Below are 27176 nucleotides of genomic sequence, written 5' to 3'. Positions count from 1 at the left end.
TCCGCCCTCCTTAGCCTCCCAAAGTGCTGGAATTACCGGCATGAGCCACCGTGTCCTGCCAGATTCTCTTCCTCTTAAGATCAAGTCCAAACTCCTTAAAAGTTTTTGCTTATAAAGTCATTGATAACCTGCCTCCTAACTACTTTCTCATTTCTTCTTTCACCACTCGCTCTCCCCCATTCTGCCTTCCAGTTATTTTTTATTTTTTCTGAGACAGAGTCTCGCTCTTGTTGCTCAGGTTGGAGTGCAATGGTGCGATCTCGGTTCACTGCAACCTCTGCCTTTTAGGTTCAAGGGATTCTCCTGCCTGAGTCTCCCAAGTAGCTGAGGTTATAGGCATGCGCCACCATATCCAGCTAACTTTGTATTTTTAGTAGAGACAGGGTTTCTCCATGTTGGCCAGGCTGCTCTCGAACTACTGACCTCAGGTGATCTGCCCATCTAGGCCTCCCAAAGTGCTGGGATTACAGGCATGAGCCACTGCACCGGCCTTGCCTTCCAGTTTAATTAACTTCTTTTATTTTCCTAATAGATGGTGCATTGTGTCTCTTCTGGGCCACGGCCCACGTTGTTCTTCCTGCTTTGTTGCTTTTGTTGTTCTTTCATAATGTTCTGAGATGACCTCATTTCCCGTGTCCTCTCTGTGGCTATCCAAAGAAAGTCATCTTTCAGACTGTTTGCTCAGAGTTCATCTCAAAACCTGGCAAGTGAGTATTTTATATTTTAAATTATCTAAAAATCATGAGAGTAATACCTTCTCAGATATGTCTCATGTGCACAGCCTATAATTAGATTATCTTTTAAGCTAATCTGTGAATATTGCTTTATAACTAGAGAATTTAGTCTGTTTGTATATAATGTAATCACTGGCATCTGGGGTTTACTCTGTCATCTTGTATTCTACTTTTTATTTGCTTTACCTGTTCTGTGTTTCTTTACTTTTCCTTTTCTCAGTTCTCTTTTTGATTAAATAAACATTTGTCTCTTCCAGTTCGGATGATTTACAGTCTGTTTCTGTTTGTCTAAGGGCTAGCCTGAGAAATTAAGGCATACATATTTATACAGTCTAAACTGAGTAAAACCTCACAGATAATGTAAGGACCTTTCTTTGCCTGTTCCTGACTTTGACATTATTTTTGCCTTGTATTTTATTTATATATTTTTTTTATTTTATTTTATTTATTTTTATTTTTTATTTTTTTTGAGATAGAGTTTTGCCCTGTCGCCCAGGCTGGAGTACAATGGCACGATCTCAGCTCACTGCAACCTCCGCCCCCCGGGTTGAAACAATTCTCCTTCCTCAGCCTCCCAAGTAGCTGGGATCACAGGCGCCCACCACCACGCCCAGCTAATTTTTGAATTTTAGGAGAGATGGGGTTTCACCTTGTTGACCAGGCTGGTCTCAAACTCCTGACCTCGTGATCCGCCAGCCTTGGCCTCCCAAAGTGTTGGGATTACAGGCGTGAGCCACCGCGTCTGTCCGTAATTTTGTATATATTTTAAGGTCCACCAGACATCACAATCACCATTTTATGTAATCAATGTTCATTTACATTAGCTCACATATTTATCACTGTCTTTTTCATTCCTTTCATCTCCTATTTTCCATCTGGGATCATTTACTTTCTGCTCAAAGTATATCCTTTAACATTTCTTTAAAAAGTGTCTCCTGGTGACAAACTGAGTTTTTACTTGTCTGAAAATGTCTTCATGTTACCCTGTTTCCTAAAAGCTGTTTCTACTGGGTATAGAATTCTAATTTGGCAGTTCTTGTCTCTGAGTACTTGAAGATATCATTCTATTCTCTTCCATGTTTTTGCATTGCTATGAATCCATGCCCACTTCTTCTCACCTCCTGGCTCCTTTTAATAATTTTCTTCTGTGTTTGTTTTGCTGTTTCTCTGTAATGCATCTCTATAAAGATTGCTTTTTTTGTAATCTAATCTGCTGGACATTTGCTGGGCATGTTTTATCTTTGGACTAGTATTATGCATCAGTTCCACAAAAATCTAAGCCATTATCTCTGGAGTATTGTCTCTGTCCCACTCTCCCTCTTCTCTCATCTGGTACTTCAATCAAATGAAAGCATCTAGAGATGTAACCTTGCGGAGAGAGTCACTGTTATTTTTACCGGAGAATCCCTCCAGTGTTGAAAACAAAACCTAGGACATTTTACTCAACTTGGAAAACATTTCTTGAGTAAACCTGGACAGTGGTTAAATGTTTAATCCTGCCAGGTATTAACTGGTCAGAGACCGTGCCAAATCAAAAAAAAAAAAAAAAAAAAAGATACAAAACAAGGTTTTAATGTACTTCAATTAGAAAGAGTTGCAGGAATTCGACCTACTTTTATGAAAACTTTGTAATGCTCCATAACAACTTTTAATTCTCAACACCAAAAAATTTGTATCCCAGCTCTGACTGCCTATTTTCCTTGGAAGAACTTGCTGTCTTTTTCTGCCTTTCATATGATTACCTAAGAAGGAACTATTTCCACGTAAATTCAGTGAACTACTCATGAGTCATTCAGGTGATTTTTTTCTGAGAGGTGATGATGGCTCTGGCCCAGAATTACTAAGAAAAGGCTCTAAGAAACAAACAGATGGGCTCCCCACCCACCATAAACTTTCTTCCTCTATTTAGGAACATCTTTCTGTTCCTAAAAATGCCCTCCACTACGTGATAAAAACTGGAGGCTGAGGGATTCACCCGGGCTCTCTGGAGCTGTGTTGAAAGTCACAACTGAGCCTGCCAAGTTAACCGTGGCCTTAAAATGAATACTGGGATCCAAGGAGCTCCTAGGAAGTAAGAAGATAAAGACCTTTATAAATGACAGATCTGCATTTGAGGTCAGGAGTTCGAGACCAGCCTGGCCAACATGGTGAAACTCCCGTCTCTACTAAAAATAGAAAAATTAGCCAGGCATGGTGGCAGGCACCTGTAATCCCAGCTAAGGCACAGGAACACCTGAACCTGAGAGGTGGAGGTTGCAGTGGGCCAAGGTAGCGCGACCACACTCCATCCTGGGCAATAGTCTCAAATAAATAAATGACAGATCTGGCCGGGCGCGGTGGCTCACTCCTGTAATCCCAGCACTTTGGGAGGCCAACGTGGGTGGATCACTTGAGGTCAGGAGTTTAGACTAGCCTGGGCAACATGGTGAAACCCTGTCTCTACTAAAAATACAAGTTATCTGGGCGTGGTGGCAGGCACCTATCCCAGCTACTTGGGAGGCTGAGGCAGCAGAATCACTTGAACCTGGGAGGTAGAGGTTGCGGTGAGCCGAGATTGAGCCACTGCACTCCAGCCTGGGCAACAGAGTGAGACTCTGTCTCAAAAAAATATAAATAAATAAATAATAAATAAATAAATGACAGATCTTTCAGTAGTTATTTTTCTTCCCTTTTCTGAATATTTGAAACTTGCAAAATGGGAAGTTTGGCACAGCAGTGAAGTCTTTTTTTAGAATCCCCCTTTCTTGAGATTTATTTTATTTTATTTTTTGAGATGGAGTCTCTCTCTGTCACCCAGGCTGGAATGCAGTGGCGCGATCTCAGCTCACTGCAACCTCCATCTCCCAGGTTCAAGCGATTCCCCAGCCTAGCCTCCCGACTAGCTGGGATCACAGTCATGTGACACATGTCCAGCTAATTTTTGTATTTTTAGTAGAGATGGGGGTTTCACCACGTTGGCCAGGCTGGTCTTGAACTCCTGACCTCAAGTACTGGGATGAGCCACCATGCCCAGCCTCTTTCTTGAGATTTAAAAGAGTACAACTTTATAAATACCTAGAAAGCTAAGACATCTCTGTTGTCAAAACAAACATCCCTCACCCTTACCCTAATTTTCTAGTATGTATGGAATATTTTCTGCTCTTTTAGGAGCAGGCTTGTTTCATGGCTAGAGTCTGGAAATGTTGCATCTTTGTCTTTCTGTATATACGTTGGCAGTCCTGATAATGGAAGCGCTTACTGCTAATTGGATATGAACGGGGTGGGGTGAGGGGCGGTGACTCCTTATCTGAATAACATCAGTTGTGTTGCTTCTAACCCTTTCTACTTCTCCTTTGTCATCACCACTGTCACTTTTTTCTCTTCGTTGTCTTCTCCTTTCTTTTCCTCTACCTTTCTTCATTTTTAACAGAGGTTGGAGCAGTCAATGAGTCAGAGCCTTTAAACAGAAATCTACTCACTTTTCTGTGTGCACAAGGCTGAGCAGAGGTTCTGCCTCTCAAGAAGAACTGAGTGCTCTTGGGCATTCAACACACCGCAGAGACCAGCAATCTTGCACCCTCACCTCACAGCATGGACAGAGGAGACCAAGCTAAGAGAACCAGGTAGGCCACTCCTTGTGCCACCAGGCTCTTCCTCCATCCCAGGGGCTCCGATACCCTGCCTTTGTGCGGCTCCCTTTTTAGTTTGAAAGAGGCTTCTTGGCCAGGTGCAGTGGGTCACGCCTGTAATCCCAGCACTTTGGGAGACTGAGGCAGGTGAAACACCTGAGGTCAGGAGTTCAAGACCAGCCTGGCCAACGTGGCAAAACCCCGCCTCTACTAAAAATATCAAAAATTCGCTGGGTGTGGTGGCGCACACTCAGGATGGTGGTAATCCCAGCCACTCAGGAGGCTGAGGCAGGAGAATTGCTGGAACCTGGGAGGTGGAGGTTGCAGTGAGACGAGATCGCACCACTACACTCCAGCCTGCTTGACAGCGAGACTCCATCTCAAAAAAAAAAAAAAAAAAAAAAAAAAAAATTAGTCTTTTTTGCTTTATCTTTCAACTAGTAATGATGAACATAAGTGCCCAAGTAAAAAGCAGGGAGTTTTTCTCCAGAAATTATCTACCCCCTGCCCCGCCAAAAAAATTTTCGTTTGTGCGTAGGTTCATCTAAAATCTCTCATTTTATGAGTGTTCTCAATTATCTTGTTATGAAGAACAAAGTACCCTTTACAGAACACAAGGTAACCTGAAAGGATACCAGTTGGTGTTAGTTTTCGATGTTTGTAGAGATCAACTGAAAAAACAAGAGAGGGGTATAACAGATTTCATCATTATATTAGGGTTTAGAACCTCACATTTGGGAATATTAAATATCTTTGTAAGGAATTTAATGGTCAGTTTGGAAACTTCTATAAAATGATTTATAGAAATCATTTAAATTGTGGCGAGCACAAATGTACATAGATAGGATGACTTTTTCAAAAAGAACTTTTCCTAATATCACCTGATTGGGTACTTGGATCTTGGAATAAAATTCCAGTGACATTATAAGCAGATTTGCTTGTTTCTTTGTTTTGAGATGGAGTTTCAGTCTGTCACCCAGGCTGGAGAGCCGTGGTGCGACCTCAGCACTCTGCAACCCCTGCTTCCTGGGTTCAAGTAATTCTCCTGCCTCAGCCTCCCAAGTAGCCGGGATTACAGGTGCCCGCCACCGCACCCAGCTAATTTTTGTATTATTAGTAGAGACAGGATTTTGCCATGTTGGCCAGGCTGGTCTTGAACTCGTGACCTCTAGTGATCTGCCTCCCTTGCCTTCCCAAAGTGCCAGGCTTACAGGCATGAGCCACTGAGCCCAGCCTATAAGTAAATGTAAAAAGCATTGTTTATCAAACATTCAGAAGGAAATCAAAAGTTTTATATGCTCTATAAAACTGACATATAACTTGAAAGTGGCTCTGGAGATCATGAAGATACCAAGATTGAAGGTGCCCAAGAACGGTTTGGATAAAACTATTCTCCAAATTGTGAAAAAGGCAATTTCTAAATTAACATTTATGTCACTTTAAGTGTACATATAAAATGTACTTACTGAATGTTATATATAGGTATGTGACAATTTCACCTACATCCCTAAAAGTTTATTTAATTTAAAAATTAGAGACAAGGGCTGGGTGTGGTGGTTCATGTTTGTAATCCCAGCACTTTCAGAGGCCGAGGCAGGCAGATCACCTGAGGTCGGGAGGTCGAGACCAGGCTGACCAACAGGGAGGAACCCCGTCCCTACTAAAACATAAAAAAATTAGTTGGGTGTGGTGGCACTTGCCTGTAATCCCAGCTACTCGGGAAACAAAGTGAGACTATGTTTAAAAAAAAAAAAAAAAATTAGAGGCAAGATGTCATTCTGTCACTGAGGCTGGAATTCAGTGGTGCAGTCATAGCTCTCTGCAACATTAAATTCCTAGGCTCCAGAGATCCTCCTGCCTCTGCCTCCCAGCTGGGATCATAGATGTATACCACTATGCCAACCTAACTTTTAAATTTTTTGTAGATAAGAGGTCTCACTATGTTGTCCAGACTAGCTTCAAACTCTTAGTTGCAAGTCATCCTCCTGCCTTGGCCTCCCATTGCTAGGATTACAGGCATGAGCTACCATGCCTAGTCCTAAAAGTCTATGTATTCAAATTGTCAACACAGACCATAAAAACCTGTTTTGCCCTTTCTTATTGGAAAAATTTGCCATCACTTTATATTTGAACATATGTTTCTTATAATTAATAAAGATTTCATTAAAACACAGGTAATTCAGCATGGGGAACTTAATTGATATACATAATGTTACATATATTCGAATTTTCTCCCTAGGAATGAAAACGTTTTCAACTGCTTATACAAAAGCCCTGAGGCAACTTTTAAGCTGATTTGCTTTCCCTGGGCAGGAGGTAGCTCCGTTCATTTTGCCAGATGGGGCCAAGATACTCATGATTCGCTGGAAGGTATGTTCATTTTTAACATCATTTAAACAATTTATAAGGGCAGGTGACATAAATGTATTAGAATTTGAAGTTTGGTCAAGACTTTCCTTCCTGGTAGGTAATTAATAATAAACTTTCAAGATTACACTTCCATAGGGTGACTTTTATATTTCTAAAGTAAGTTGCCTTTACTTTATCGTTAGCGCCAGAAGGACCTTTTAGGAGATGATATTCTAATACTGCATTTGTCTTTGGTATAATTATTGATATGGTTGAACTGAATCTACCGTCTTGCAATTGTTTCCAATTTGTCCCATGATGTGTTCTCTTTTCCCTTTTTCTGCTTTGCTTTTGAATACAGTCTAGAAGACTGCTATAAATCCAGGTGCAGTGGCTCATGCCTGTAATACCAGCACTTTGGGAGGCTGAGGCAGGAGGATTGCTTGAGGCCAGGAGTTCAAGACCAGTCTGAGCAACACAGTGAGACCCTGTCTCTATAATAATAATTATGTATTTATGTATTGTTTTTGAGTCAGAATCTTGCTCTGTCATCCAGACTGGAGTGCAGTGGCGCAGTCTCGGCTCACTGCAACCTCCACCTCTCGGGTTCAAGCAGTGCTTGTGCCTCAGCCTCCTAAGTAGCTGCACTTGCCGGCATGTGTCACCATGCCCCTCTAATTTTTGCATTTTTAGTAGAGATGGGGTTTCACCATGTTGGCCAGACTGGTCTGAAACTCCTGACCTCAGGTGATCCACCCGCCTTGGCCTCCCAAAGTGCTGGGATTACAGGTGTGAGCCACTGCAGCCGGCCTCTAAAATAATAATTTTTTAAAGTTAAAAATAAAAGTATTAACTGTTCTGTATGTCTCTATTGCCTTATTAGCCACAGTTCTTTGTTTTCTTGTTTTACTGGACGCTGTCAGATTTACAATATGCACCTTTTTTTTTTTTTTAATGTTATGTGCAATTGTAAATCTGGCTGATTTCGAGACTGTTTATTACTTTTTTTTTTGAGATGGAATCTTGCTCTGTCTCCGAGGCTGGAGTGCAGTGGCATGATCTCAGCTCACTGCAACCTCTGCCTCCCAGGTTCAAGCGATTCTCCTGCCTCAGCCTCCGGAGTATCTGGGATTACAGGCACCCGCCACCATGCTCGGCTAATTTTTGCATTTTTAGTAGAGACGAGGTTTCACAGTCTCTACTAAATTCACATTGTTAACAATCAGAATTCTTAACAATTCTGATTGGTTAAAGTATATAGGGTAAAAAGGTAACAAGTATGTAGACAGCTTGAGGTCTGGAGAGTCATGACTGATTTAATCTCATCTCTGTGCTTCATCTGATAGAGATCAGCCATCTGATTTGATGGCTCCAAGTCTTGCAGCTGAGAGTTCAGCTTTAATTCAGAGGCTTGTTTTTATTACACATCTGTCCAACCTGTGGACATCTTGGGCAATTTTTGAAAAATTTTCTTTCAGATTTTCCCTCTTCTGACAGTATCCTTGGAGACACACCTATTATCTGTATGAAATAAATAAACTTATTGTATTTTCTTTTTTCTTCCTTCTCTCAAAAAAAGTTGTATTATTTCTACTCTGTCAGAGCATGTAACATCATCCCTAATTTTTTTTTTTAGTCTTAGAAACACAATAAAGTCTTCAAAGCTCACCACCAGTCCTTTTGCCAAACTTTCCCTAATCATGTATTGATTGGATGAAGTTTGTCTTCTAGTACAAGGATGGTGAGCTTTTTCTGTAAAGGGCCTAATAGCAAATATTTGCACATTTGTGGGACATACAGTCCTTGTTGCAACTCTTTCCATTGTCTCACAAAAGTAAGCACAGACAATGCATACAAAATGAGCATGGCTGCGTCCCAGTAAAACTTTATTTACCAGAATATGTGGCTGCAGGCTGGGCATGGTGGCTCACGCCTATAATCCTGGCACTTTGGGAGGCTGAGGTGGGCAGATTATTTGAGGTCAGGAATTCAAGGCTAGCTTGACCAACATGGTGAACCCTGTCTCCACTAAAAATACAGAAACTTAGCTGAGCGTAGTAGTGCACACCTATAATCGCAGCTACTCGGGAGGCTGAGGCAGAAGAATCGCTTGAACCTGGGAGGTGGAGGTTGCTGCGAGCCGAGATCATGCCACTGCACTCCAGCCTGGGCGACAGAGTGAGACTCCACCTAAAAAAAATTAACAAATAAATAAAACCAGTGTGGCTGCTGGCTTTGACCCATGGGCTATAGTTCATTGCTGTTTTAGTAGATTCCTCAGGCAGACCCATGATTCCAATATATGCTAAGTTTCTCCATCTCTAAGACTGCTTTGATACTGGAAATAAATTCTTTTAAAAAAAATTTTTTTTTTTTTTTGTAGAAACAGAGTCTTGCTTTGTTGCCCAGGCTGGTCTCAAACTCCTACCCTCAATTAATCCCCCCACCTTGGCCTCCCAAAGTGCTGGGATTACAGGTGTAAACTACATTACTGATGTGTATACTTCTTGGAGTTTCTTGAACAACTTGTTTTACTGTTTGTTGCCTTGATTCAGATTTTGTTATCAAAGAGTCTGATACCATCCTGATTTGCTGCTTTTATAAATGACTTGGTGGTATAAATGACTTGGTAATTTGTTTGGAGGGCTATGTGTGTGTGTGTGTTTGTCTGAGACAGAGTCTTATTCTGTCACCCAGGCTGGAGTGCAGTGGCATGATCTTGGCTCACTGCAGCCTCTGCCTCCTGGGTTCAAGTGATCCTCCTGTCTCAGCCTCCTGAGTAGCTGAAAGTACAGGCATGCACCACCATGCCTGGCTAATTTTCGTATTTTTAGTAGAGACGGGGTTTCACCATGTTGGCCAGGCTGGTCTCCAACTCCTGACCCTCAAGTGATCCGCCTGCCTCAGCCTCCCAAAGTGCTGGGATTACAGGTGTGAGCCACCGTGTCCGGCCACAAATCCTCCAATTCTAACATTTTAATGCAACTACTACGGGTCAAGTTTCTCAAGCATATGATAGCCTCTTTTAATATGTAGTTTTCTTTCTTACTCTATTTCAGGGAATGTTACAGTAGGTAGTTAAGACATAAACAAGGCAGGAGAGGCCCCTCCACCCCCAGCCAGGAATGTCAAGTGATATCCAGGTGATGGTCAGGCAGTTGTTAAACTGCCTCTCTAAAATAATAATTAGTCACCACCAGTTCTAGGGAAAAGGAGTCCCCCAATAGCTACAACACACTGAAAGTCGGCAATTGGCAGATTCCTGATAAGATTTCAGAAGCTGGTCAAGTGGATTCACACATGCGCACTAAGAGGCAAAATGGTGGCGTTTAACTGGTCCTTCTTCCAGAAAAACTAGTGAGGGAAAAATGCTTTAAGTGAGCATGCATACAACTCCAGTAAACACACTGGGCACGTGGCCACTCCCAAGTTCTGGCAGGCCACTGCGCATGCAGACAGCCCACCCCGAGGGAAGAATCAGGGTAGAAGGGATGCAACCCTCCGAAGCATGCCAATGTATAACCCCCAAGTCAAAGGTCAAACAGGGCACTTGATCTCTCAAGTCATCCACTTGGCCCTCTTTCAAGTGTACTTCGCACTTCACTTCCTTTTTTGTTTCTGTTCTAAGCCTTTTTTTTTTTTTCTTGACACAGGGTCTTGCTCTGTTGTCCAGGCTGGAGTGCGGTGGTGCAATCGCAGCTCACTGCAGCCTCAACCTCCCAGGCTCAAGCGATCCTCCCACCCCAGCCTTCCAAGTAGCTGGGAACACAAGCATAAGCTACCACGCTTGGCTAATTTCTTTTCTTGTATTTTTGTTGTTGTTGTTGTTGTTGTTGTTGTAGAGATGGGCTTTTGCCACGTTGTCTAGGCTGGCATAATACTCGCTCAAGAATTCACCCTCCTCAACCTCCCAAAGTGCTGGGATTATAGGCATGAGCCACCGTGCTCAATCCTCTTAAGCTTTTTCTTTTCTTTTTGGAGATGGAGTCTCACTCTGTCACCCAGGCTGAAGTGCAGTGGCGCAATCTCGGCTCCTGGGTTCAAGCAATTTCTCCTGCCTCACCCTCCTGGGTAACTGGGATTTTACAGGAGCCTGCCACCACGCCCAGTTAATTTTTGTATTTTTAGTAGAGACAGGATTTCACCATGTTGGCCAGGCTGGTCTCAAACTCCTGACCTCAGGTGATCCACCCGTCTTGGCCTCCCAAAGTGCTGGGATTACAGGCATGAGTCACTGCGCCCCGTCTTTTTAAGATTTTTAATAAACTTTCACTCCTGCTCTAAAATTTGCCTCAGTCTGTCACTCTGCCTTATGCCCCTCAGTCAAATTCTTCCTTCTACTCTACTTCCTTCTACAAGAATTGAGGTTGTTGCAGAGCCACTATGGATTCACTGCTACTAACAGGAAGTTTGCATGAATTAAATATTGGTTATTTTCCAGTGTTTTATTTTGTTTACTTTTCTTGAGGCTATCCATGTGTTCCTAAGCTGGAACCTTTTCTGCCTTCCATGACTACTACTTTGTTTAGTAATGTTTTCTCTGTCCCACTTGTGTTTCCTAGCTCTTTTTTCTGTACTCCATATCCAATTCAATACAGCACTTCGCATCCAATGTGTCATGGGCAACTTTTAGTCATTTTTGAAATAATTTTTGTCTTTTTAATCCATTTCTGTCCACTATTCTGTCAGCTCTTTGTGCATTTTTTGGGGTCTATTTCTGTGAAGAATTTTATATTTCTGAGTTGTAGCGTTCTTTCATTTCCACTATTTCTGGTTTAATTTCATCTAAGTTGGAGTGTTGTGCTGCTTTTATCTGCTTCGTGAGGTGTTTTTTGTTTTGCTTTGTTTATTGTTGAGACAGAGTCTCGCTCTGTCACCCAGTCTAGAGCGCAGTGGTACGATCTTGGGTCACTGCAACCTCTGCCTCCAGGATTCAAGTGATTCTTGTGTCTCAGCCTCCCAAGTAGGTGGGATTACGGGCGCATGCCACCATGCCCGACTAATTTTTATATTTTTTAGTAGAGATGAGGAAAGTGTTTTCATTGGTTGAAAAACTTTGATTTATACTTTCTGTATCCTGTATGATAAATTTATCTTTGTTTACGAGGAAGTGTGTTAGATTTTCCTGACTAGCAAGAACAGGTCATTCCACTGGGGCTAAGGTTGGCTGCTTACTACTGAAGTGCAGTTTTAAAAACCACCTGGTTTGTGTGGCTGGGGGTTCTGTAATTCTGATTCTTTGATATTTTCATGTTTCTGTAGGACTCTTATATCCAGCCTCTTCCTTCTTTATTTTTAGCTATGAGGATTCCCAACACTATACCTCTGTATTCCTCAAGCTTTCCAAGTCTCGTCCTTTCTACATGCTGGTAGCCAATACTCTGATATTAAGGCTCAAACAAAAAATCCATTCAGTGGAAGAAGAGAGCCCTGTAATTCCTAAAGGCCTTTTTAGAAATTATCGGAAATACTTTTATATGAGGTTTTTAATCAATGCCTGATGGTTCAATATAGATAATTAAAGGCCACTCCTTTAAACAAGTTTTCAAATAGTTGGTCTACAAAAATGTATACCATAAACTTAACCTTCTCCACTGCACCCCTTATAGAATAAAACAATACCAATGTAATTGAAGTCTCCCTCTCCATTTGTGGCCTCCTCAAACTCTGACTTAAGCAAGATATAGTTTAATCTCTCATATTTCTAACTTTATATACTTTTTTTTTTTGTTTTAATTTTTTGAGACAGGGTCTCACTCTGTCCCTCAGGCTGGAGTGCAGTGGCACAATCTCTGCTCACTGCAATCTCCACCTCCTGGGTTCAAGTGATTCTCCTGCCTCAGCTTCCCAAGTATTTGAGATTATAGGCATATGCCACTATGCCTGGCTAATTTTTGTATTTTTAGTAGAGACAGGGTTTTACCACGTTGGCTAGGCTGGTCTCGAACTCCTGACCTCAGGTGATCCACCTGCCTCGGCTTCCCAAAGTGCTGGGATTACAGGTGTGAGCCCCCACACCTGGCCCATATGAATGTTTCATATTGTAAACATTTCTCTGAAACTTGCTTTTCCCTCATCTAGTTTTTAGTATTCATTGTGTGACTATAACACAATTTATGTATCTATTTGGTTCTCAGGCATTAAGGTCATTTTCATCTTTTTGCTATTTGTATAAACAGGGCTTCTATGAGCATCTTATACATGTCTTCTTATCTATATGTACGAGAGAGTCTACATCTAGGAATGGAATTTCTGGGTGGTAGAGTATGAACATCTCCAACTACATGAAATATTGTCAAATTATTCTCCAAAGGAATTATAATAATTTATACTAACAGCAGTATAGGAAAATTCTTATTGCTCTATATTGTTGACAATTCCATTTTAATTTTTTGCTCTGTGCATGAAATTATTCTAACTTTACATTAACTCTTACTACAAGTAAGAGTAGACATTTTTTTCACATTTTGATTGCTTGTCTTTTTCTCACTGACATGTAGAAATTATTTTTTCTTTCTTTCCTTCCTTCCTTTTTCTTTTTCTTTTGACAGGACCTTGCTCTGTTGCCCAGGCTGGAGTACAGTAGCATGATCTTGGCTCACTGCAGCCTTAACTTTTCAGCCTCAAGCAATCCTCCCACCTCAGCCTCCTGAGTAGCTGGGACTACAGGCATACACCACTATGCTCGGCTAATTTTCTTTTCTTTTTTCTTTTTTTTAAAATAAAGACAGCATCTCACTATGTTGCCAAGACTGGTCTGAAACTCCTGGGCTCAAGTGATCCTCCTGCTTCAGCCTGCCCATGTGCTGGGATTATAGGCATGAGCCACTGTGCCTGGTGAAAATTCTTTGTCTATTCTGGATTCTAATTTTTTTTTGTAGGTTTTGTGTGTTGAAAATGTCTTCTGGTTTGTGCCACCTTTCTTTTTAATGTGGTGTCTTCTGACTCACAGAAGCTTTAAATTTTAATATAATCAGGCTTATTACTCTTTTAAATTTTATGCTTTTTATGGCTTTCTTTAAAAGCAAGCCTAACCTAACCCTATATCCTAACCCCAAGTCAGTTACTTATCTATTTTTCTTCTATCAATTCTAAAGATTTTTGTCATATTTGAACCAGTCTTTTGTATATAGTGTGAGCTAGATATCCAAGTTTACTTATACCACATGAATAGCCAGTTGGCTTGGCAATGCTTACTGAGAGGTCTATACATTCTGCCACTGGTTTTAAGTGTCAGTTGAATTATAAATTGAGTTTTCACTGGCCGGGCACGGTGGCTCAAGCCTGTAATCCTGGCACTTTGGGAGGCCGAGACAGGTGGATCACGAGGTCGGGAGATCGAGACCATCCTGGCTAACATGGTGAAACCCCGTCTCTATTAAAAAATACAAAAAAACTAGCCGGGCGTGGTGGTGGGCGCCTGTAGTCCCAGCTACTCAGGAGGCTGAGGCAGGAGAATGGCATAAACCCGGGAGGCGGAGCTTGCAGTGAGCTGAGATCCGGCCACTGCACTCCAGCCTGGGCAACAGAGCGAGACTCCGTCTCAAAAAAAAAAAAAAAGAAAAAGAAAAAAAGAAAAAAAATAAATTGAGTTTTCACATGTATGTGGGTCTATTTCTGGGCTATTTATTTATTTTTTGAGATGGGAGTCTTGCTCTGGAGTGCAATGGCACAATCTCAGCTCACCGCAGCCTCTGCCTCATGGGTTCAAGCGATTCTCATGCCACAGCCTTCTGAGTAACTGTGATAACAGGCATGAACCACGATGTCCGGTTAATTTTCGTATTATTCATAGAAATATGGTTTTGCCAAGTTGAACAGACTAGACTCAAACTCCTGACTTCAGGTGATCCACCTGCCTCAGCCTCCCAAAGTGCTGGGATTATGGGCATGAGCCACCATGCCTGGCCCGGGTTCTCTATTCTGTCCCATCCGTGTACTTGCCTCATATGATTCCAGAAACACAGTGTCTTCATTCCAGCAGCAGGGCAGTCTCAGGGTAATTGGGATGTTTCCTTGATGCCTTCATGGAAAAAATGAATATCTGGAAGTCCATGTATAGGTCTATTTCTGGATTCTCTACTCCACTGATCTATATGTCTATGTTTACTCCAAAAGTATACTATCTTCATTACTGTGGCCTTATAATAAGCCTTGGATATCAACTAGTATAAGTTCTCCAACTTTGTTCTTCTTTCTGAATGATGTTTTGGATGTTTTAAGTCCTTTGCATTTCCATACAGCTTTTAAAATCAGCTTATCAATTTGCTGAGATTTTGTTTGGAATTGCCGTGAAGTTATAGATCCATTTTGGGAAAATTGACATCGTAACAATATTGAGTCCTCTGATCCGTGAGTGAGAGCTATGGCTCCAGTTTAAAAAGTATTGTTTAGATTTAGCAATATTTTGTCATTGTTTGTTTCTGGACTGCTTCAGGCTCTTGAGTAGCTGGGACTATAGGAATGTGCCACCATGCTTGGTTAATTTTTACTTTTTAAGTTTCTCGTACAGACGGGATCTCCCTATGTTGCTTAGGCTGGTCTTGGACTCCTGAGCCAAAGTGATCCTCCCACCTTGGCTTCCCAAAGTGCTGGAATTACAGGCATGAGCCACTGCACTTAGCCTTCCAAAATACATCTTTAAATGATCACAGTCTACTTTCAAATTTTATTAAACCAGTTCATTTTTAATGAAAGAACCTTATGAGAGTGTTACTCCATTCCTCTCTCTTGACCTTTATGCTACTTTTATAAAACACTTTCCTACTTATCAATTTTGTGGAGAGCAGTCAGCTGCCTTTTTTAGTGATTTTAAAGTGAAAAAAAAATGTTTAGTAAGAACTTCTGAGTGTGTGGGGAAAAACCAAAATGATAAAAAATAATCTTTAATATATATTTACACGATTACCTTTGTTAAAGTAGATCCAGATTTTCATCCGACATTATTTTTATTCTGCCTGAAGAAGTTCCTTTAATATTTATTTTAGTGCAAGTCTGCTGGCATTGAATTCTTGTGGGTTTTACGTGTCTAAAAAGTCTTTAACTTCCACTTTTGAAAGATATTGTCACAGGATATGGAATGGCAGGTTGACAGTTGTTCCCTCCCTTCCTACCCCCTAGTATTGTTCTCTGGCTTGCCCAATTTCCCTCCCACCCCCTCCTTCCCTCCCTCCCTCCCTCCTTCCCTCCCTCTCTTTCCCTTCCTTCCCTCCTTCCCTTCCTCAATCCCTCCCTCCCCTTCCCTCTTTCCCTCCCTCCCTCCTTCCCTCCCTCCCTCCCTTCCTTCCTTCCTTCTGTCCACCCATCCATACATCTCATTCTCTCTCTCAGCTTGAATGCAGTGGCACAATCACGGCTCAATGTAGCCTCAACCTCCCAGGCTCAAGCAGTCCTCCTGCCTCAGTCTCCCAAGTAGCTGGGACTACAAATGTGCACCACCACACTCAGCTAATATTTTTAAATCTTTTTTTTTATAGAGATAAGGTCTCAATTCATTACCCAGGCTGTCTCAAACTCAAGCACTTTCAGCCTTGGCCTCAACAAAGTGCTGGGATTACAGACATGAGCCACCGCACCTGGCAGGCTTGCACAATTTCTAACAAGAAATGTGCTGTCATGGCCTGGGCACAGTGGCTCATGTCTGTAATCTTAGCACTTTGGGAGGCCAGGACGGGCAGATCACTTGAGGTCAGGAGTTTGAGACCAGCCTGGCCCACACGGTGAAACCCCGTCTCTACTAAAAATACAAAAATTACCCGGGTGTGGTGGCATGTGCCTGTATTCCCAGTTACTTGGGAGGCTGAGGCAGGAGAATCACTTGAATCTGGAAGGCAGAGGTTGTCGTGAGCCAGGATTGCACCACGACACTCCAACCTAAGCAATAAGGTGAGACTCCATCTCAAATAAATAAATAAATAAATGAGAAATGTTTTCTCATTACCTTTGTATCTATGTCTCTCTTCTGTGGCTGCTTTTAAAGATCATCTTTTTATCAAGTGTTTTTAGCAATTTGATGGACAAGCCTTGGTGTGGTTTTCATTGTTTATTCTGCTTGAGTTTCCTTGAACTTCTTGGATCTATAACTTTGTAAGTTTCAAATTTTGAAATATTCAGCCACCATTTTTTTCAAATATTTTTCTGTTTCCCTCTTCTCTCCTTCTGGGACTCCAATTACACCTATGTTACATTGATTTATAGGTACCATGGTATACTCATCAGCTGTGCATTTATTTTGTCATGTTCTTTCCACACTTAATTTTCTTTTTTTAATTTTGAAGACAGAGTCTCACTCTGTCATCCAGGCTGGAATGCAGTGGTGTGATCTTGGCTCGCTGCAACCTCCGCCTCCTAGGCTCAAGTGATTTTCCTGCCTCCACCTCCCAGGTAGCTGGGACTACAGGTGCGTGCCACCATGCCCAGCCAATTTTTGTATTTTTAGTAGAGATGGGGTTTCACCCTGTTGGCCAGGTTGGTCCTGAACTCCTGACTTCAAGTGATCTGCCCACCTCGGCCTGCCAAAGTGCTGGGATTGCAGGTGTGAGCCACTATGCCCAGCCAACATGCTTAACTGTGGATAGTTTCTTTTTCTATGTTTAAGTTCACTGATCTTTTCTTCTTGGTGTGTAGTCTGCTGTTAATCCTGTCTGGTGTTTTTAAAAATTTTTTCATATATTTTACATCTCTACAAGTTCCATTTTGGTCTTTGAAAAATCTCTAGTTTCTGTTCTTATCATGTTCATATTTTCATTTACATTATTGAGCACATTCGTATTTAACAACTGTTTAAGGTCCTTGTCTGCTGACTCCATTGTTTGTTATTTCTTGTCTGTTTCTTATGTTTGATGCCCCCCCTGGACCTGTTATGGGTCATATCTTCCAGCTTTTTGGCATGTCTGGTGAGTTTTGATTATATGTTAGACATTGTCAGTTTTACTTTGTTGGGTCCTGGATTTTGTTGTATTCCTTTACAGTGTGTTAGATTTTGCTCTAGCAGGCAAGCCAATAAGTTATTTGGGATCAGCTTGATGTTTGATCCTGGAGATGCTTATGTTGTGTATTCATTAGGAGATGACTTGTCATTGTTTCTGTTAGGCATCCTGAAGTGCTACTAGCCCAGAATCACTTCAAGTTATTTTTGCAGCTTCACTTTCTATAAATGTGAAGTTTATTTATGTTACCTGCACTCCAGTCTACCAAGGTAACATACATAAACTTCAAATGTGCATAAACACAAGGCTTTGGTTAAAAAGAGGTAAGGGCAGACTTTTTCCTCCATCCAGAGCCAAGGCAAAATCAGAAAGTTCTTTTCTCCTTTGCCATTTGGAAAATAAATACATTATTTGTAGTCTACCTTTTTCACAGAGGGTCTAGAATTTAGGGTTTCTTGGCTTTGTGTAAAGAACTCAGTTCTAACTCTCAAATTTCATGTTTTCCAGTGCCTTATCTCCTGACCGTCTAGGTCACCCCTGAAACCTGATGTTTTATTTTCCTGATATAGGTAATGGTTGTTGGGGTAAGCATTTCATCAGCACATGATCATCAGTGGAATTTTCAGTTCCTTTTTTTTTTTCTTTTTCTTCTAGGTGTTCCCTTTATCTTATTGTGAGCAGATACTTAGTCTGCTATATTTTATGCTCTTGCTTTTATTATCAGCACATTGTAAAACTTTTACCTCGCTGCACTTAATTGTTATCATTCATTTCCTTGAAATTTTTTCCATCAGGTAAATATGAGCCCTTTTATAACATCACAATATCTCATCAACTGTCTGTACATGTTCACTTGTGATTCTCCATCTCCAGTGCACTCCTTCAGGCTTCCTGGAAGAGAAAGCCGAATTGAAGAACCTTTTGCAAATGACATCTCCCAGTTAGTTGATGAAGTTGTTTGTGCTCTGCAGCCAGTCATCCAGGACAAACAATTTGCATTTTTTGGCCACAGGTATTTGATATCCGTTTTAAAAGATTTCAGGGGAGTTCCTTCTATCTTAAGTTTGTGGTTAATGTTGTTCTTTGTGTTTTGTAAGATGCATACCTTTTTATTGGCTAGACAGTATGTTGGGTAATTATGACCATAACAACTTTTACAATTCACCAGTTTGTATGGTAAGTATCCTATTTTTTTTCCTTTTAGGCAAATAAAGTCAACACTTGTAAAACCAAGACTTTAACAGCAGCTTACATTCTATTTCTTTTTGAAGTAAGAAATTATGCAAAGAGTATATATTTCTTAAGCTACATTGTATCATTTTCAGGTTAAGTCAGAGACCTGGGGTTCTGGCTATCTCTTATCAGTTGTATGAGCTTGCAAAAATTTCTTAGGCTTCTGAGTTAGTTTCTTTTTCTATAAGAGTACAAGAACAACAGTTCCCACTTGTGAGGCTTAAATGAATAATGATCTTAAATAAATTGGTATATAGTAAGGTCTCAATAAATTTTGGCTATTATATCATATAAGATTTACAAATATGGTCAAGCAGAAATTAAAAAATAAAAAGTACCCATCATCCTCCTACCCAGTTAAGAATGCTTTAAAATTCTGATGTGGTTGCTTAGTATTTTTTCACAATGGGGTCTGGTTTTATATATTTACTTGATCTTTTTCACTTAAAAACAATGTATACTCACAGGATGTGAAAGATATTTATTGCTACATTTATATTATAATAATACTAAATTAAATATATTAAATTAAATATATTTATCATATTACTGCTATAAATATTTTTCACATCCTGTAAGTATACATTGCTTCCTGATTTGCTTGATTAACCTCCTTTTGTGAATATGAGGTATTTCTATCTTTTTCTGTTATAAACAATAGCTCAGTGAACATTCTTTTTTGTTTTTTTGTTTTTTTGTTTTTATGAGACAGAATCTCACTCTGTCACCCAGACTGCAGTGCAATATCATGATCTCAGCTCATTGCAACCTACCTCTCATGGGTTCAAGCAATCCTCCCACGTCAGCCTCTTAAACAGCTGGGATCATAGGCACACACCACCATACCTGGCTAATTTTTGTATTTTTAATGGAGTTGGGGTTTCACCATGTTGGCCAGGCTGGTCTCAAACTGTTGACCTCAAGTGATCCACTTGCCTTGGCCTGCTAAAGTGTTGGGATTACAGGCGTGAGCTACCGCACCCAGCCCAATGAACATTCTTATAGGAAATTTAGTATACATCCCCTATCAGTTTTTTAGGATAAATTGTCAGAATTTACATTAAATAATATGCACATTCTTAAAGTTCTCTTCGAGACAGGGTCTTGCTCTGTCACCCAGGCTGGAGGGCAGTGGTGCGATCATGGCTCACTGCAACCTCTGTCTCCCAGGCTCAAGTGATTCTTCCACCTCAGCCTCCCAAGTAGCTGGGACTACAGGAGCACGCCACCACACCCTGCTAACCTCCGTCTCCCAGGCTCAAGTGATTCTTCCACCTCAGCCTCCCAAGTAGTTGGGACTACAAGAGCACGCCACCATGCCCTGCTAATTTCTTATCATTGATGTTTTATAGAGATGGGGTTTCGCCATGTTGCCCAGGCTGGTCTCCAACTCCTGGGCCCAAGTGATCCACCCACTTCCACCTCTCAAAATGTTGGGATTACAGACATGAGGAACCACATCCAGTCTGTAAAAGTTCTTAATATATATTTCCAAATTACCTGCACTTTACACTCCGTGCACAATGAACATGATGCTGAGTTTTCCTGTCTTTCATAAAAATATATATATATGCAATTTACAAATGAGCAACCTCTGGCAGTTTTGTCTACCAAATGTATTTACATAATATCAATAGCAGTTCACAAACATTTTCAGCCCCAGTACCCCTTTATACTTTTAGGATGCATTGAGGAACTCAAAGAGCTTTTGTTTTTATGTGATATATCTGGCGATATTTATCATACTGGAAGGAAAAACTAAGAAAATTAAAGATATTTATTAACTTATCTAAAAATAACATTAATAAACCTACTTTACATGGACATAAATAATACATTTTTATGAAAAAGACTATATTTTCCAAAAACATGTGAGAAGGTGAGAAGAGTGCCATCATTTTATACTTTTGCAAATCTGTTTAATGTCTGACACAATAGAAAGCAGATGGATTCTCATTTCTGTCTCTGCATTCAAACTGTTGCTATATCACGTTATATAGCTTCTGGAAAACTCCACCGTGTATGCATTAGAGTAAAAAAGGCAAATAACACTTTAGTATTTATTCTGAAAATAGCTTTGACCTCATGGATCATCCATTAGGATCTCAGAAATTTCCAGGGGTCCCTAAACCATATTTTTAGCACTGCGGATATACACTAACAAAGGCATAGTGATACACATCTTTAAGGAAGAAAAGGAAATTTAAATTAATTTGAAGACACTGTGGAAATCAGTACTAAATCTTAGAGTGAATTATCTAGGCTGTCTTTGAAACAGTTTTTATGCTGATATAAATCACTGAAAAGATAGACTTCTTAATCAACTCACGCTTTTCTTTCAACTGTTACATGATCATTGTTGTGTTTATGATACTGTTCCTATTGACTTTCTGTGGATCATCATGAGTTTTATTTAACAGTTCTTGTCATGTTTTTCTTTCCTGAATTTAGTATGGGATCCTACATTGCTTTTAAGACTGCACTACACCTAAAAGAAAACAATAAACCAGAACCACTGCATTTATTTTTGTCAAGCGCAACTCCTATACATGTAAGTAATTTAGATTTTCCTAGGAAGGGCAGTGGAGAGCAGGGAAAAAATGAAGCCATTATTTCCCTATCTGGTGAATTCTGGTCCAGTATGATGATGATGGTAGGGATACTATTAGGTTGGTGCAAAAGCAATTGAGGTTTTTGCCACTACTTTGTTTTTCTTTTTTGAGATGGAGTCTCACTCTGCTGTCCAGGCTAGAGTGCAGTGGCATGATCTTGGCTCACTGCAACCTCTGCCTCCTGGGTTCAAGCAATTCTCCTGTCTCAGCCTCCTGAGTAGCTGGGACTATAGGTGTGTGCCACCACGGCTAGCTAATTTTGTATTTTTAGTAGAGACGGGGTTTCACCATGTTGGCCAGGCTGGTCTTGAACTCCTGACCTCAGGTGATCCACCTGGCTCAGCCTCCCAAAGTGTTGGGATTACAGGTGTGAGCCACCACGCCCGTCCTGTCATTACTTTCAATGGCAAAAACCACAATTGATTTTGTACCAACCTAATACTTGCTATTGAAAAATCCCTTGAATCTCTTTCAATATCATTCTCTCTCTGTTTCCCTGAAATGCACTTCAGCTGTTCCCTACTGGTACTATTCCTGCCATCTCTGAGCTAATGCTGACCACAGTGCTTTTTCCTTCATTCTGGGTCAGCTGGGAACATAACCAACTTTGAGCAAAGTAACTGCATCAGAACCAGGAAAGATTCATTGAAATTTTAAAAGGGGACAGTGATGTCAAGTTCTTAGAACTACCATGGCTTTTTAAACCTGGTGCTGTTGCTCCTGCTGCTCTTCCTCCTATCTCTTTGGTCTTCCCCACTTCATCTGAAGAAAGATCCTGCCTGTCCCAGGATTCTAAATCTACAAAGCCATTTTGGTGGCATTATGATGCTGCAGTTATTACTGATGAGCCTTCTTCTCCCTGCTTTCAAAATGACATAGTTCTTTCCTGAAGCCTGTAGATAAAGCAGTCTCCTTCCCAGCCTTGGTTTAATGACTTTTCCCTTAGATCAACAGTTTTCAGTTTATGAGCCAAGTGTGTTATATGAAATATCAGGCCTGTGTTGTTGTTCATGTTTCAAGTCAAAGGCCTGGCCTCGCATTCCCAAAGAAGATGAATTGTCAGAAGAACAAATTAGTCATTACCTTACGGAATTTGGAGGCACCCCCAAGCATTTTGTTGAAGACAAGCAACTTATGCAACAATATAGTCCCATGATAAGGGCAGATCTGAACGTTGTTAGTAGTTGCACGTAAGTAACAGAGACAGGCTTTTTTCTTTCTTTTTTTGGTACAATTACTTGTAGAAAAACATAGACTGGCAGTGCTCTGAGGTTGCTTATGTGGGAAGACAAAATTCTAAGAGTTTGGTTTCATTTCCTTTGGGGCCACCTATGGTATGTATACTGGTTTAGAATGGAGCCTACGCACAGATATTGTATCTATGAAAGATGTCCAGCATGGCCAGGCACAGTGACTCATGTCTATAATTCCAGCACTTTGGGAGAGCAAGGCTGGTGGATCAGTTAAGGCCAGGAGTTCAAGACAAGGCTGGCCAACATGGCAAAACTCCATCTCTACCAAAAATACAAAAATTATCCGGACATGGTGGTGCACACCTGTAATCCCAGCTACTTGGGAGGCTGAGGCAGGAGAATCACTTGAAGCCAAGAGGCAGAGTTTGCAGGTTTGCAGTGAGCCAACATCATACCACTGCCCTCCAGCCTGGGCAACACAGTGAGACTCCATCTCAAAAAAAAAAAAAATGTCTAGCATTTATTTTTCTTTAAAAAATATATGATTAGACATGCATATTTTATCACATAATAACATAGTAAATATTTTTTGTGTAAATTAATGCAAAAGCATTTTCATCTTCTTAGGAGGGTCAGCAAATAGATTGTTAGTTATTTTAAGTGTGGAGGCAAACCAGTGGGGAGAAATAATCTGGGTTTGATTTTTTGTAAATTTTGTTCCAGAACTTATTAAGTTCTACGAATCTCTCTCCATTCCCTTGTCTCATGGGATGTCTGTATAGACACTTGATTCTTCTGATAGAACTGAAGTCCTGATACTCTGTATATCCTTCCCCAATAATCTTTTTTATTTTTATTTTATTTTATTTATTTGTTTTGAGATGGAATCTCACTCTGTCACCCAGGCTGGAGTGCAATGGTATGATCTTGGCTCACTGCAACCTCCGTCTCCCAGGTTCAAGTGATTCTCCTGCCTCCTGAGTAGATGGAATTACAGGCACCTGCCACTACACACAGCTAAGTTTGCATTTTTAGTAGAGGCAGGTTTTCACCATCTTGGCCAGGCTGGTCTCAAACCCCTGACCTGAGGTGCTCCACCAACCTCAGCCTCCCAAAGTGTTGGGATTATAGGCGTGAGCCATTGCGCTTGGCCAGGAATACGTGTTTGAGATCTACTGCACAGCATGGTGACTACACATGTATATTTCAAAATTGCTAAGAAAGTAGATTTTACATGTGTACATCATTTTAAAAAGTTTAAGTATATGAGGTGATGGATATGTTAATTTTCTTGACTTAATCATTCCATAATGTATACTTATATCAGAATATCACATTGTACCTCACCAATTTATACAATTTTATTTGCGAATTTAAAACAAAATTGAAAAAAACTGAGAAGTAATCCAAATCACTGTGGACATTCAGTGCAATCACCGATGCAAAAGCTGGCTTTTTTTTTTTTTTTTTTGAGGCAGAGTCTTGCTTTGTCACCCAAGCTGGAGTACAGTGGCACAATCTCGGCTCACTACAACCTCTGCCTACCCCGTTCAAGCAATTCTCCTGCCTCAGCCTCCCCAGTAGCTGGGACTACAGGCGCAGACCACCATACCCAGCTAACTTTTGTATTTTTAGTAGAGACGGGGTTTCACCCTGTTGGCCAGGATGGTCTTGATCTCCTGACCTCGTGATCCACCCACCTTGGCCTCCCAAAGTGCTGGGATTACTGGTGTGAGCCACCGCGCCCGGCAAGCTGGCTTTTAATAATTAAGCCTTGCACAATAGTGAAACATGCCATCTTTAAAGTCCGCTTAGCAGACTGAAACCCTGTGTCTTACTATGAGAATCTGAGCAAGTTTCTTTAACAGTTTGTTTCTCATCTGTCAAAGAAGGGATAAGAATAGCAACTCTTCAAGGTGGTGTGTGAGAATTAACTGCTTGGTGGAGGGGAGGGTCTGGCACACAACAAACCATGAGCTATTTTTAAAAAACAAAACGCAACCAAAAAACTCACAACCAATGAGTTTTTTCACTCCAAAGAAAGCTCCCAAACACCACAAATAAAACATTAACATAAATCATTTACGGGGACATCATACTCATAGAATGTAGAAAATGTTGACATTCTCACCATTTCTCCAGTGAGTCAAATTGCAGCAGTTACTCACAACTTTTAACTTCCTCTCTCCAAATTTCAAAAACTCTTCCAAATCTTGCCCTTTTGCTCCTTCTCCTTTTCAATCTGTCCTCGTTATGTCCCAGCTTTTCCCAATGTAAATGAAATCAGGCCTACAGAGTTTTTTCCAGTTCTCTTTCCCCATCATTACCACCAACGCTCAGAGCTGGTGGCTGAAATGGACATTGTCAGCCAAGAAGTGCCAGAAGCTGTGACTACTTCAACTCATATAAGCTGTCCTCCTCTCTTGCTTGGGACAACTGTTACTGCTCCTCCTCTGGGATCCTGATGCCACATATACTAGGGTGTTTCATAACTGATATTGTCCCAAATCTCTTGCAAGTTCTGTTTTGTCTCTTTTTTTAAAAAGTTTCCTTTGTGTTTCAGTGTGAAGAATTTCCTCTGTCTGTCTTCAAGGTCACTGACTTTCTTCAGCTGTATCAAGTCTACTGATGAGCCTGTCAAAGGACTTCTTCATTTCTGTTATTTCTACAAATCCCATTTGACTGTCTTCTGGTTTTCACCTTTCTAATGAAATTCCCCATGTGTTCATGAACGTTACCCACCTTTTCCACTAAATCTGTTGACAAATTAATCATACATATTTTAAAGTCCCTGTATGTGAGTTCCAACATCTGGGTCTTATCTGCGTCTGATTCTTTTGACTGCTTTGCCTGTCAACAATGGGTTATTTCTTGGTTTCTTATGTGTCTGATAATAATAATAATAATTATTTTTTGAGATGGAGTTTTGCTCTTATTGCCCAGGCTCGAGTGCAATGGCGCAATCTCAGTTCACTGCAACCTCCGCCTCCTGGGTTCAAGCAATTCTCCTGCCTCAGCCTCCGGAGTAGCTGGGATTACAGGCACGTGCCACCACGCCCAGCTAATCTTTTGTATTCTTAGTAGAGACGGGGTTTCATCGTGTTGGCCAGGCTGGTCTCGAAATCCTGACCTCAGGTGATCCACCCACCTCGGCCTCCCAACGTGCTGGGATTACAGGCATGAGCCACCATGCCCGGTGATAATTTTACAAAATCAAAACCCGGTTATCATGCATAAAAACAATAAAGACCAAAGGTAATGTTTTACACCTGAATTTGAGCACGCCTCTCCTTTTTGACGGGCCATTAGTGTGGGGAGTTGAGTTAGTCTAGACTGGGCTTGAGCTGGGTAGGGTTTTGTTGTTGCTGTGATCACCTGCAGTGCATCACCAGCTCTCAAATTCTCTTGTATAATTACTATGTGTCTGGTGTGGGATGCAGTTGTTGCAGAATTTTTCTCAGCGGTCCTGCCCTACCTTTGGCGTTCAGTGTTCCCATAGAACAGCCTCTCTTCCTCCTGTTGCCCTCCCCAGTGTAGACAGCTGTTGCTTGTTACTCAATGTATGTTAGCCTGTGGGTAACAGGGAGTTCCTGGAAGATAGTCTGAAGCATGAGTTCTAGGTGCCCTCCACTCCGGTGCCTGGCCTCTGTGACTGGGGCTTTCTCAGCATGCCTGCTCCTTCTCTCTTGCAAACACATTTTTGCCTTGTATCTGTGGTTGCCTTGGTGGAAGATTTCTGCCCCTTCCTACAAGCAGCAGAACTCTGCTTGGTTTTCGGGTAGAATTGTTTCCCATTCGTTCCTCAGGGGTCAGGGCTTATGCTTTTATCCTCCCCCACCGCGGCCACAGGGCTTCGCCTGCACCCTGGGGGTGGGAGGGTTTCATGCGTCTCCTCCAGCAGCGTAAGGCTTCTGCTTACAATGAGAGCAGACCTGGTCAGGTGGCAGTCTAGTGCCAGTCCCACTGCCACAGCTAACTAACTGCACTGTGGAGGTGTCTCTCCAGCCTCTTGCCTCACTCCTAATTTTTCTCGTGAACTCCTAGTGAAGGCCCATGGAAAAGAGGCTGCATGGTTGGGCAGGGTGGCTCATAACTGGAATCCCAGCACTTTCAGAGGCTGAGGCGGGTGGATCACTTGAGATCAGGAGTTCGAGACCAGCCTGGCCAACATGGTGAAACCCCGTCTCTACTAAAAATACAAAATTAGCTGGGTGTGGTGGCAGACACCTGTAATCCCAGCTACTCGAGAGGCTGAGGCAGAAGAATCACTTGAACCCAGAAGAAAGAAGTTGCAATGAGCTGATTTCATACCATTGCACCCAAGCCTGGGCAATAGAGCAAGACTCTATCTAAACACACACACACACACACACACACACACACACACACGAGGCCGTGAGTCAGTGTGAACTCCATCTAACACACCATTCTCACTGTATCTCCAACACTATAAAATTTCGGCTGATTTGAGTCTTACCACATGTACAGCAGATTTCTCTTCTGCCTGGACGTGGTACAA

At 41.4% G+C, this 27176-nt stretch overlaps 1 protein-coding gene across 2 annotated transcripts in view; it reads left to right on the top strand.

Annotated features, from left to right (window-relative positions):
• The first annotated feature begins 619 nt into the window (after positions 1-619).
• Positions 620-27176, top strand: part of OLAH (oleoyl-ACP hydrolase) — a 30546-nt gene continuing 3989 nt past the window's right edge. The window contains exons 1-6 of one of the 2 annotated variants that reach the window (XM_023223291.1): positions 620-707; positions 4144-4336; positions 6582-6712; positions 18493-18631; positions 21304-21403; positions 22485-22654. In XM_023223291.1, coding sequence (XP_023079059.1) covers positions 4305-4336; positions 6582-6712; positions 18493-18631; positions 21304-21403; positions 22485-22654 — 572 coding nt within the window. In that variant the 5' untranslated portion in view covers positions 620-707; positions 4144-4304. The remainder of the gene's footprint in view (positions 708-4143; positions 4337-6581; positions 6713-18492; positions 18632-21303; positions 21404-22484; positions 22655-27176) is intronic. The other variant, XM_023223293.1, reaches the window with a different exon arrangement.

Source organism: Piliocolobus tephrosceles, chromosome 9 (genome assembly GCF_002776525.5).
Source record: "Piliocolobus tephrosceles isolate RC106 chromosome 9, ASM277652v3, whole genome shotgun sequence".
Classification (NCBI taxonomy): domain Eukaryota; kingdom Metazoa; phylum Chordata; class Mammalia; order Primates; family Cercopithecidae; genus Piliocolobus; species Piliocolobus tephrosceles.
Note: the sequence above shows the minus strand (reverse complement) of the source record. Positions and strands in the feature narration are given on the sequence as shown.